Genomic DNA, 12963 nt, shown 5'->3' with positions numbered 1-12963 from the left:
AAAAAAAAGTAATGAAACCTCTTATTAATATATTTCATCACAGGGGGCTTTTTCAATTACATGGAACACACACAAACAGTCGTGCAAAGAGCATATGGTATATATACAATTTCGTGAAAATAAAATAGTCAGATATTTGCGCATATAGTTTTAATATGTACAAACACTGTTAACACAGGTGTACATAATCCTGATGATGATGGAGCAACATCTGATGCCATGAAGAAGAAGAAATTGAAGTTGTCATATGAAGCGTACCGCAGCATGTCTAATCTTCTGATTGTGCACATGCGGAAGGAGGAGCAGCGCATGGAGGAAGATGAAACGGAGACTTCAGGGTTAAGGAGATCAACTGTCATAAACTGGTACTTAAATGAAATAGGTGGTGATATAGAATCCGAGGCTGAACTAATAGAAAAGAAGATGATTGTTGAGAAGGTTCTGGACAGACTGACATACCATGTAAGTACATTAATTAAATTGATGTTAGAGTAATGTATGTGTTTCATTAAATATTAAACATTTCGTGCCAAAATTGTTACCTGATTATTAGGTTACATTATGAAAGACCCTTAGTATTTAAGGCATCTTCATTTGTAAACTGTTATTTGTGGTATATTTATATACAATTTCAGGATCTGTTGCTTTTCAGGAAAGTAATTGCAGCTTTGCTGACCCGTTGCACCATTGAGAAAAACTGTTCATTTGAATCACTGTCTAAGAAAGAATTATTTTATATTTTATTTCATTGAATAAAAAAAAAAGATTTGGGAGTACAGTATAAAAAAAAGATTTGGGAGTACAGTATACCACAAATGCACCTCTCATAAAGTACTGTGTATGTATTTGGTCAAAATAAAACTTTTTGCCAGAATTAAAAGCAATGCACATTGACAAAAAAATATACACAACATATCCCTCCAAACTGCCAATATCCCAAACCCCTCCTTTAAAGTGCAGGCATTGTACTTCCCATTTCCAGGACTCAAGTCCGACTATATGAAAATAACCGGTTTCCCTGAATCCCTTCACTAAATATTACCCTGCTCACACTCCAACAGATCGTCAGGTCCCAAGTACCATTTGTCTCCATTCACTCCTATCTAACACGCTCACGCACGCTTGCTGGAAGTCCAAGCCCCTCATCTGCACATTAAACGTACATAGTAATCATACACAAGGGCTAATACATTAGGTAAAAAATCTAAGGGCTGGGCCACAGGGATGACGATATCTGCAACTGTTAACAGATAAGATGCTATACTGTGTTAATATAATGCAAGACAGCGTGGTATAAAAGCAGTATGATGAAATATTTGTGTGAAGGATTTTAATTATTACAATCAAGATTAAGCACTAAACCCACAAGGGTCATAGGAATTTAACAAGGCATAATACCTGATGAGCTGTTGGAGTGTGAGCAGGGTAATATTTTGTGAAGGGATTCAGGGAAGTTAATTAGCCAGACTTGTCCTGGAGGTGGGAAGTACAATACCTGCACTCTAAAGGAAGGGTTTGGGATATTGGCTGTTTGGAGTCAAATCTAAACTGTCATGTCCGGGCACGTCTGCAAAGACAGTGATGTGTGTATGATGGTGAAAGTTTTTTTTTTCCGGTTCACCCTTCCTCTGTGGGTTACGGCCATCATTTTAAAAAAAAAAAATCCATCAAGTAACTGAAACAAAAAAGTTTCTTGTAGACTGTAGAATTAATGTATTTTTAGTAAACTCATGAAGTTGCTGATATATGCAGGATTTTGACATTTTTTAACCAGCTTATTTTTATAGTGCAGAACTAAACATATGGAAATTGCTTGTGTACATATACGTACTACAGTGAAACCTCAGTACTCGAAATTAATTTGTTCCAGAAGGCTATTCGAGTACCGAACGAATTTTTCCCAACCCATTTTTTTTTTTTTTTTTTTTTTGGTTGGCTGTTAACACTAATCTTGTTAGGCCCCATGGTGACTTATTTATACGATATAAAAAGACACCAAATAATGTGAAGAAACTTGAAATAGTTTACAGCGAAGTTTCTGCAGGTCATGCTTGTTTGGTCGAATGCCGAGCAAACAGTCGACTACTGAGTGATTTTTTTACCGAACAAAGTGTTCGAATAATGAATTATTCAATCAGGGAGATGTTTGAGTACTGAGGTTCCACTGTACTATACTTTTTGTTTTTTTACAGGACCAAGTAATCATCCCCTTGACTCGTAGTGGCCTGAAGGACTCCTCATTGGGTACTGATGAAGACGAAGACCCAGTGCTCGTTGTACATCCTAATTATATTCTGGAATAATGAATTATGGGACACATGCAATTTACATAAAAAAGTATTGATTATATATAATTAGAATGATTTTGTGTTGATTTTTCTTTAATCAGGGTGAAGGACTAAACCCTTAAGGGTCATATAGAGATGGAAGGCATTCAGGTTTGATCCTAGGAAATGGAGGACACATTGTTACTTGGATTTAGGACCCATCATGCCTCAAGGCACCTCCCATGAAGGGTTTAAAATGTGATTTAACTGAAAATTGCTAGAAGTGATAAAAATAAGAGACTTAAAAACAGAAATGTTATTAGAGGTAAATAGCATTTCATTCACATATAGTGAACTTTCTCAAGTGACCAGGAAATCAAAGACGTGTTCAGTTTAGCTGGTAGGAGAGTAGTGCATCAGGTGCAGAAACCTTTGTACCTCTAATAATAAGGGTTCTTTTTGTTTGTTTTCATAAGTACTTTTCAATTGCCACAGTTTCATATGCATGAAGAATATTGTATTTAACTTGACAAATTGTAGTCTTGATAAATTATTGAATTTGGAAACAGCACAGCTCACAGATGTACAAAAGTTGCGAGGGAGTATACTTTTTTCTTTCGAAATTACTTTTAAAAAACTTATTGTATATTACTTTTTATTTTTGTTTGTAGATGAAATAAATTTAAAAATTATTTTATATTTAATAAAGAAAATAAATATATAGAGCCTTTTGTGAATGAATCCTTAATCTTTTTTGCAGCTCTTTCAAGAGGTCGTCTAAGGCATATGCAGCTTGTGTTCAAAGTAAATAAAACTTCCCTGACTGCAAATCAAAGGGGTATGGCAAGGGTGCATCCTCAGTACTACCCCCTTCCTGATAGCTATCAGTGGACTTGTATTAATGGTTTACACAACAGAGAAGTAGATCAGTAAGACATGCAATGCTTAGGTTACTTATTATTTAGACGTTGTACCAACCAGTGGCTTCATCAATTATGTAGTTATATAGCCATAGTTTCACTGGTGATGGCACTGTGGCGGGAGAAGCGGCATTTGCTGTTACATACGGTGTTTACCAACAAATTTAAGAGGACACTGGAAAGGAAAAGGCCATGCCTGACTCGTGGCACCTCCAAAGCTGGAATGGAAAAGATATGAACAGGGTGAACAGAAAAGGAAGGCACAAACTATAAGGAAATTGATCAGTACTAGCATATGCTGTCATATATAAGCACAGAGTAACTGAGTTATGAACATCACTAGAATTGTACAGAGGACTTTAATAATTTGCACAGGTTAAGTTTCTGAAAACTGCATTATTAATGATTTCCATGACTAGTCTTTCTGTGTGTTGCTCATCTGTCAGGAGTGGGGAAGGTATGGCAGGGGCTGGTGTTTGTATTGTTGCATCGAAAACAGTCAAGGTTATAGGTGTGGGTAAGGGGGCAGAGGGGAAAAAGTGTGGGGATTACTGCTAGTGTTGGGGAAGTAGGGGCAGGGGGCCTTAATTTGGACTTACGAGAAGAGATGCAACGTCATGATTGAGAAATTCCTTGAAACTGGATGTTCTGTATTTCTAGATTTTATAATATAGTAGTTCCTCTAACCCTTTCAGGGTCGGTCCCAGAGTATCACGGCTTTGAAGCCAGTGTTGATCCTGTAGTACAATGCCATCAGCTCAGCTCACTCAGATAAGTTGTGAGGGGTAAATTTGGGCCTTGATATTAGAGAATGGGTCTATGAGGTAAGTGTGCACCATATAAAAAAAATCCTGCACCATGCAGTGCATAATGAGAAAACTGCAACAATGTTTTTGGTTTAAAACAGTAACTTTGCAGTGTATTTTCGTATGGTTTTTATGGTTGTATTCTCAGTTTCTTGGTCTCATTTGATAGAATGGAAGATATGTTACAGTAATAGAGAGGATTTTGATTAGTTTCAGGACAAAGTAGCTTGAAATAGAGCTCAAAGTAGAGGAAATGTTCAATTTTTGGCGATATTCCAGCATATAGATGACGTAACTTGTCCAATACATGTCCAACTGGCCAGTCTAATATGCATTTAGGAGTGCACTGACATTATTTATATAATTACAACAATGCAGTAGTCTGCATAACAGTATATCATCTTTTTTGTGTGAATAAAAATTCAAAATGATAAGCAAGTGTAATATAAGAGGGGCCTGGAGACGTGACTAAGAAACAGGAAATTCTTTTTAGTGCCAGGAATATCTACATTGTTTATTCTGGACCTATTTTCAAATTGGCAATTGTTGAATTTTGTGTGAAACTGGCCAAATTACCTATTTCTGATCACTTTATTGGGTAGTTGAAATAGGCAAATGGGCAGTATTTTGTACTCAATAGAAGGAATACTAGCAAAATAGCTATTGGAACAATGGAATTGGCCAAAAATAGGGCACAGTGGGCAAAATTGCTGCTGAGTAAATATCGCTGAGACAACTTTGCGAGAGTGTAATTCTGTAAGTTTTCCATCAAGTTTTGTACTTTTGGTTTCATTACCTTTGGAAAAAGATTATCATTTCATAATTTTTTTTTTTTTAATTTTTCGACCCTGAGAGAAAGTCCGAGATCAGGGGTCTCAACCTCGAAAGGGTTAAGATGTGTGTTGGTGCTGGTAGAGGTCTCTTCATCCAATTAATTGGATCAATTAATTGGATGAAGAGACCAATTTCCTTGAATCAAACCTAACTACCATTTCCCAGGAGCTCTTTTACCCATAATACAGAAATATAACGATACCAACGCAGTATTTGTGATCATCATGGCCAAGTGGCTGCAGACAAAAAAAACTTTGACAATCACTAGCTCAGAGCAGCTCATGATGACTCACTATAAAACAAAGGTGTAGACAGACACTGTTTTTCTGCATGGCACATTACAAGTATTTAATGGCATTTATTTCAGAATCTCGCATGATGCACCAATATACAACTCGCACCTCTCCCTACACTGGACATACAAAATACTTCGATAATTTTTTGTTCAATTTTAATCTAGTGTGTTACTGATTTCCTATAGATTATTGTATTGTTGCTAGTATATGACTAGAATATGACTATAAAACTGGAATATGACTACATGTACATATATGACTAGAATATGACTATATGACTAGAATAACAATTAAATGTAAACAAAAGTGGACAGTTGCAACAAGCTTGCTTACAAAATTCATCTTAAAATAATAAATACTGCATATATGCAGAGAAAATTATCAGTGCTACACAGAAATACTAAATATACATAATATAAATCTAAATGTACTAATTATACACATATATATCAAATGTTTCTCAGGTCAAGACCTGACCTCACAATGTAGGTTGTGTGTAGAACATGTATGAAACGGTACCCTCCAAATTTATTTAGATCTTGGATGATATGAGAGTAAAAGGTTTATTTAGCAGGATAATGCAAGAGTACAACATATAATTTCTTGTTCTTGATATTTAGCAAAGTCCATTTTCCACCAAAATAATGAGATACACAATGAGATGCAAGCACATTATTTACATCACTCATTCTCTGTTTTTATAGATAATTCAAATGATCCACACACAAATAACCCGCACACAGGAGAAAGAAGCTCATGAAGACGTTTCAGTCCGACTTGGACCAATAACTATTCACACTGATTTGTTAATGGTCCAAGTTGGACCGAAATGTCGTCATAAACTTCTTTCTCCTACATCTGGATTATTTGTGTATTGTTCCAGTCACAGTACAGTGGACCCCCGGTTAACGATATTTTTTCATTCCAGAAGTATGTTCAGGTGCCAGTACTGACCGAATTTGTTCCCATAAGGAATATTGTGAAGTAGATTAGTCCATTTCAGACCCCCCAAACATACACGTACAAACGCACTTACATAATTGGTCGCATTGGGAGGTGATCGTTAAGCAGGGGTCCACTGTATTTTGCTCTTTTTAGCCGTTTAAGTCAAATGATGCACTAATCAGCATCCATACCCTTCCATATATAAAATTTGTTATTGAAGTGTAGGACTATCAATATTGTATGTGTCAGTTGCATATCTGTCAAAAATGGTAACATACCTGCAAAGAAATTTTCAAAGAAATTTCATGTACATATTATAAACATTGAACATAAATATTTTGGGAATAAGACACATGTGCAACACCTGGGCATCATTACTGAGACATTTTGCCTGTAAAGCAAATGTTTTCAATTTTATACAGAGGCATAGAGCTGAGACTCATAGTGGAGTCAGTGGAAAAAGTAGAGGGAGAGCAGTTGATGTCACCTACTTCTATGAGTGGGCTTCACCCATGTGTGAGCATGTCTCCAACTGCCTCACCTCTCCCTTTCACTGGCTCCACTATAAAAGTCTCCATCCTCATGCTCTATATTAGAATGAAAAGCTTCTGAGAAAGTGGAACCATTTTTCAAAGATATTGCACATGTCTTAGGACACAAATATTTAGAAGGTAATCTTACTATGTCATTCTGGCAATTTCACAAGACAAAAGAGGGAAGGTCAAAGAATTTGCAGATGATGGGAAAATGATTATTGGCCTTCACAAATTTTGTGATTGCCATAAGGAAATATCGATAAGATGAGAATCCAATATCGACCAATGTCTTATCAAGAATTTCAGGACTAGAATGAGAGGCCTACTACCTTACTAGGAAAATAATGCAAAGTTTTGCCTAAACATGCATTCAAGAAGGTCGAGAGGAATTGAAAAGATCTGCACAGAGTGGTCAAATGTCCATCCTGAGAAGTTGCTGAGCCTATTAAAAAACTTAAAAAAAAAAAAAAAAAAGTGTAGGCATTTGGTGTAAACATAAGCAATTTCCCACCAAGATATGGAGGGTGACAAAAAGAAGGAAGCACATTCACCATCACTCTTCTAGCTGTCTTTCCAAAAGTGCATGGACATAAATCAAACTGCAACACTCCTGGTCGTCATCCAGAGTGAAGGTATTGTACTGTACCCACACCTCCAGAACACAAGTCTGCTAACTAGGTTCCCTGAATACCTTCACACAAGTTACCATGCTAACTAGGTTCCCTGAATACCTTCACATAAGTTACCATGCTTACATTACACAAAAATCACTTGTCTCCACTACTTCTCTTTAAGGGGAGCTCCTTGCCAAGGTAAAGAGGCTATCGGTCGGAGGAATTGGACCTCTTGGTCTTCTTCCTCCGATCGAACCTAATTACCCCCCCAATCCTCCCTCCCCATGCTCCCCCTCTCCTCCCTTTTCCCCACCCTTCCCTTATTTCCTGTTCAATTTGTAGTCTCTGAGGTTCTCCCCTTGGGCATTATGGTTTCTAAGTAGGGGGAAGTGTGCCGGGGTTCATCCCACTCCGTGGGGTCCCCCAGGGGTGGTGTGGTTTGCCGTGGAATCTGAATTATCTGAAGGTGCCCCGCTTCCTTTCTGGATTTACAAGAAGTGGGCGGGGTTCGTTTCGGATAATGGGTGTATCTCCGGAAACTGCCTGTCGGTTCTGGGAGGTGGCAGTTGAATGAGGTATGCTTTGTGGCAGGTTTCCGACCGCCCTTCCTTTTGTCCGCTGATGTGGCTCGGTAGATGTGAGGCTGGTATCCCAGGGCGCTGGTTTACTGGCATGAAGGGTAGGGTATGGCACGGGTTCCACGCTGCATCTTCACTGCCTGTAGGCTCTAGGCCCTCTCGGTTGAGGGGGGGGGGGGTGAACTTCCAGCCCTTCCATACCTCCTAGTGACTGTCCCTCTCTTTTTTTTCTTTCTTTCCTTTTTTTTTTTCTAAAAATAACAAGAAAGGAGATATCATTGAAGAATCACCTTTATTATGGAGTCTTCACCTAATGAAACCCTTCCTCCTCCTACGCCCCTTTCTGATCCCACACCCTGTTCTGATCTGGTTTCGTTATCGGTCCATTCTCTCGACTTTTCTCATACCCCTGTACCTTCTGCCGGTGACACTTCATGAGTGCTGCTGTGTCACCCGTTTCTGTCCATGTTGCTACTTCTAGCACACCTTTCACAATGCGTCTGACTTCCCCAAATACGGTGCGATGGTTTTCGGATCGCCCGCCTTCCTCAGGTCAGAACGCCTGACCTGATTGTCCAAGACAATCTACTGATGACAGTTCATCAACGATTGCTCAAAAATGATCTATATGACACCACCTTTGCGTACGAGGCTAACAAGTGTGCAATGGACAAAATTTTCTTTACAAACGACATTTCAAACGGATTACCTGTCTGATCATGGAACTGGTAAAACTCTTCATTGTGACCCCTGAATGGGTCACAATGTATATAATGTATATTACCTGTTCATATAATTTTATATTGCTTATATTTGCAATATTAGCTAAATATTGCAAATATAAGCAATATAAAATTATATGAACAGGTAATATACATTATATACATTGTGACCCATTCAGGGGTCGCAATACTCTTTTAATGCATGTTGACCAAAATACATATTTTTCCATGCTCTTGGAAGCAATGCACATGTCGTAACTGTACAGAATCTGGAGCACGCTCATGCTCTCCCGCATCACTTCCACTGATAACATACCAGTCACCATTCATAAGCATGCTACTCTTAATTCTTGCAGTGGTACTGTGGTCTTACCGTGTACCATTGTACAGAGTGATTTTTTTGTCTTGCAGCAATGATATTTTAGATTATTATTATAATCAAAAAAGAAGCGCTAAGCCACAAGGACTATACAGCATGATATTTTAGAACAATTAGTCCTTCAAAACCTCCCTATTCTTAGGGTAGATTCATACATCCTGTCTGCTCGTGGGTGAAGGTGCTTTCCCAGTAACATCGCTCGTTTAACCTTCGACTGCCGTGAACTTCCCTCCTCTCTATATCGAGGGCCATCATTTAGAGGTCTGTCAAGTAGTTCCCACCCCCCAACAATGTCATAATTGCTGGCATTTTGGGCACCCCATTAAACACTGAAGATCTGTGGCTGAATGCCCGATCTGCGGTGCAGTGGATCATTCCAATATGTCTTGTAATCTTCCCCCCTCTTGTCTCAATTGCAAGGAACCTCATCCTTCCTTTTCCCACCGGTGCCAGGTCTATCATAATGAACAAGAGATCCGTTACCTTAAAGAGCATGAGGGCCTTACTTACACTATGGCAGTCTCTCAGCTCCGCCTTCAAGGAAAACTTTGTGTCCTGTATGCTCGAGTAGCCCGCAGACCTTCAACCTCGACAGTCCTCCCACCTCCCAATCCCTCTACATCCCTGTCTTCCGGGGTCACCCTAGTTTCTAATGCTTTTGCAGTTTTATCCTCTGACACTCCTACCTCTGCACCACTTTCTACTTCTACTTCTTCATCTCGCTTGCTTACTTCTCAGTCTACTAGACCTCACAGACCTACACTTTCTTCGCGTCCATCCCATCCAGAATCTATCTTCTACCTAGAAGACTAGTTCTCACCCCCTTTCCAGCATTCACACAAAGGTGGAGGTTCACCCTCCCCCTAGTGAAGTTCCCTCTTCCCATCCCCCCCCCCCATCTTCCATAGTTGCCCTCCAACCTCCTTCCTCTCCTGTTACACTGCAGGACTCTTCTCCCCCAGCCAGCACATCTCTCCAGGCTCATACTCCACACCCTCCTCAGACCTCTTTTGTTGCCTCCATAGCTACTCTGACCTTTACTTGCAATGCCTCTCCTGTCTCTGACATCATGGTATCATTGGCTTCCTTATCAACTGAGACGTTAGATGCTATCTCCATCTATATAGCAGAGACGACACCCTTGATGAACACCAATGCCTCCTCCTACTCCTTTATTTCACGACCCATGCAACAATCTATTCCTCCGCAATATTCTACATGCTTACTGTTGCCCCCACCCGTTGTCTTCACCGATCCTCAAAGCCCATAGGTTTTATCGTTTCTTAGCCCTTGTGGCTTAGCGCTTCTTTTTGATTATAATAATAATAATAATAATTATTTATCGTTTCTTATTGTCATTTTATTTCTGTACATAATGTTTTTTACAATGGAATATTCGTGGCCTTAGGGGCAATTGAGGAAAACTCCAATTGTTGCTTTCCCAGTTGTCCCCAGTATGTGTTGGGTTGCAAGAGCCCAAAATTCGTTCTGCTGTCATTCGCCCCATTTTGGGCTAGTTGCGGATACATTCTTCCAATCCTTTACCTGACGAATCATTTAATGAAAGCATGCTTCTTGTACGTGTTGATATACTGTATAAACAAGCTTTTATTTATTCCCTGCTGCATTATACTGCAGCTCGTATTTATTTACACTGATGGTTTACAGTTTGCTCTCTCTATCTTTCTCCCTCTTGTGCATTCTGTATCTCTGATATTGCACTTTTAATTTCATCTCTACCACAGCCCATATTGTTGTTGGTGATTTTAACGCTCACCATCACCTGTGGGGAGGGTCCCACTGTGACTCTCGTGGTGATGAGTTGGGGAGACTTCTCGCATCTCATCCTCTTCATGTTTCAAACACGGGTGCTCCTACCCATTTTGACTCTCATACTCAGTCTCTCTCCTGCATTGATCTTTGTCTATTCCTGGCTCGTTGCACTTGATTTCTTGTGGTCTGTTCTTCCAGATTTACACTATAGTGATCATTTTGTGTACCCGACCATTTTGTAGTCCTCGTTGGCAATTTGCTTGAGCAGATAGGAACTTATACTCCCATCTTGCCACCTGTTGGGAGGACCCCCTTTTGCCCTCTGATGATCTGGCACACAACTTTTCGACCTTGGTCTTAACTGGCAACGGGTTCTATCCCCCAAACCTCAGGCAGGCATTCTCAGGCATGCGTACCTTGGTGGTCTCCTACATGCGCCCGTGCAGTGCATTTAAAACGTGGTGAGTGGGGCCATTGTTGATATAATTGTACAGTGGATTGTCTGTTGGATTTCAAGCGGGCAAGGACAGTTGCTCGCATCATCATCTGTGTCACTAAACGCACTTATTAGCAAGACTGTGTCTACCATTAACTCGTCTTCCCCTATGTGCATGATTTCGAAAAAGGTGCGGAAATTGTGTGGCAAGTACACTCTGGACCCAGCTCCTATTTTGAGAGTTGCTGAACCCTTAGAAGTTACCACAGCAATCGGGAACTATCTTGTCCGCATCTCCCAAGGGTTTCATCTCTGTCCTTCATTTGTGCCTAAACCTACCAAAGAGCAATTGCTTTAAGATTTCTCCTCCAATGGGTTGGAGCCGTATAACATACCTTTTACTGTTCAAGAACTGGAGGCCACGCTTTCCATTTGCCAGCCGTTGGCACCGGGACCTGATGATATCCACATCAGTATGCTTCAACATCTCTATTCTACGGCCCTTCCTGTTCTTTTACATCTTTTCCATCTAATCTGGACGCGAGGGGTTCTCCCTCAACGCTGGAAATCAGCTATTCTACTACCGTTTCGCAAACCAGGTGCCTCAGTACTTGACACCTCTCACTATTGTCCCAGTGCCCTGACCAGTATGGTCTTCAAAGTGATGGAACGATTGGTGAATAGACATCTGATGTGGTTCTTAGAGACACACAATAGCCTTTCCCCTTGTCAATATGGCTTTTGCAAAGCCCGCTCTACTGTAGACCCCTTGCTCCACTTAGATACGTATATTCACAATGCCTTTGCTAACAACCACTCTGTCCTAGTGGTCTTTTTTGATCTAGAGAAGGCATATGACACCACTTGGAGGTATAACATCCTAGCCTAACCCCACTCCTTAGGCCTCTATGGTAATCTACCAAACTTCATCGCTGCTTTCTTGTCCAATAAACATTTTCGGATCCGTATTGGCGCCTTGCTATCCTCGGACTTTGTACAAGCCGAGGGAGTTCCACAAGGTTGTGTCCCCTGCACTACTCATTTTCTCTTAGATATAAATGACCTACCTTCCATTCTTCCTTCGCATATTTGGTCGTCACTATGTTGATGACTTCGCCATAAATTACTCGGGTGTCGACTGTCGATTAGTAGCACCCACTCTTCAGGCTGTGATAGACCAAGTCTCCCACTGGACCACTTCTCACGGCTTTAAATTTTCTAGTACAAAAGCCCAGTTCATTACCTTCTCTAGCCCCTCAGGGAAGGTTCCTTGATGTTGGTGAGGGGCTCTTGATTTAGGGAATTGGATCTGTGCTCCAGTTCCCCGAATTAAGCCTGAATGCCTTCCACATCCCTCCCAGGCGCTGTATAATCCTACGGGTTTAGCGCTTCCCCTTGATTATAATAATAATAATAATACCTTCGCTAGACGTCTTCTTATTCCAGATACTTCCTCGTACTTACACGGTTCATACATTCCGGCATGTGATACGGTCAAGTTTCTGGGCCTGCTCTTTGATCACCGACTGATATGGAGATCACACATTTCTTCTCTAAAGACAACTTGCCATGGTTGGCTAAATCTCCTTAAAGGTCTCTCTCATTGTTCATGGGGAGCAGATCATCGCACTCTCCTCCATTTGCATTCCAGTCTTGTCCAAGCTGGATTATGGTGACCAAATCTATTCTGTGGCCTCTCCCACAACTAAGTTAGATCCCATTCATCACCAAGGTCTCCATCTGTGCCTTGGTACCTTTCATTCATCCCCTGTTGAGAGCCTCTATGCAGACGCGAATATTCCATCCTTGTCCAATTGCCATGATGCTCGTTGCCTTCGCTATTATGTTCGATCTCAT

General features: G+C 40.4%; 1 protein-coding gene across 1 annotated transcript in view; it reads left to right on the top strand.

Annotated features, from left to right (window-relative positions):
• Positions 1-2988, top strand: part of LOC128701277 (minichromosome maintenance 6) — a 28829-nt gene extending 25841 nt beyond the window's left edge. The window contains exons 15-16 of the mRNA XM_053794928.2: positions 179-462; positions 2193-2988. Coding sequence (XP_053650903.2) covers positions 179-462; positions 2193-2303 — 395 coding nt within the window. The 3' untranslated portion in view covers positions 2304-2988. The remainder of the gene's footprint in view (positions 1-178; positions 463-2192) is intronic.
• Positions 2989-12963: the final 9975 nt, after the last annotated feature.

Source organism: Cherax quadricarinatus, chromosome 72, assembly GCF_038502225.1.
Source record: "Cherax quadricarinatus isolate ZL_2023a chromosome 72, ASM3850222v1, whole genome shotgun sequence".
Lineage (NCBI taxonomy): Eukaryota > Metazoa > Arthropoda > Malacostraca > Decapoda > Parastacidae > Cherax > Cherax quadricarinatus.
This window is presented reverse-complemented; position numbering and strand designations above follow the sequence as displayed.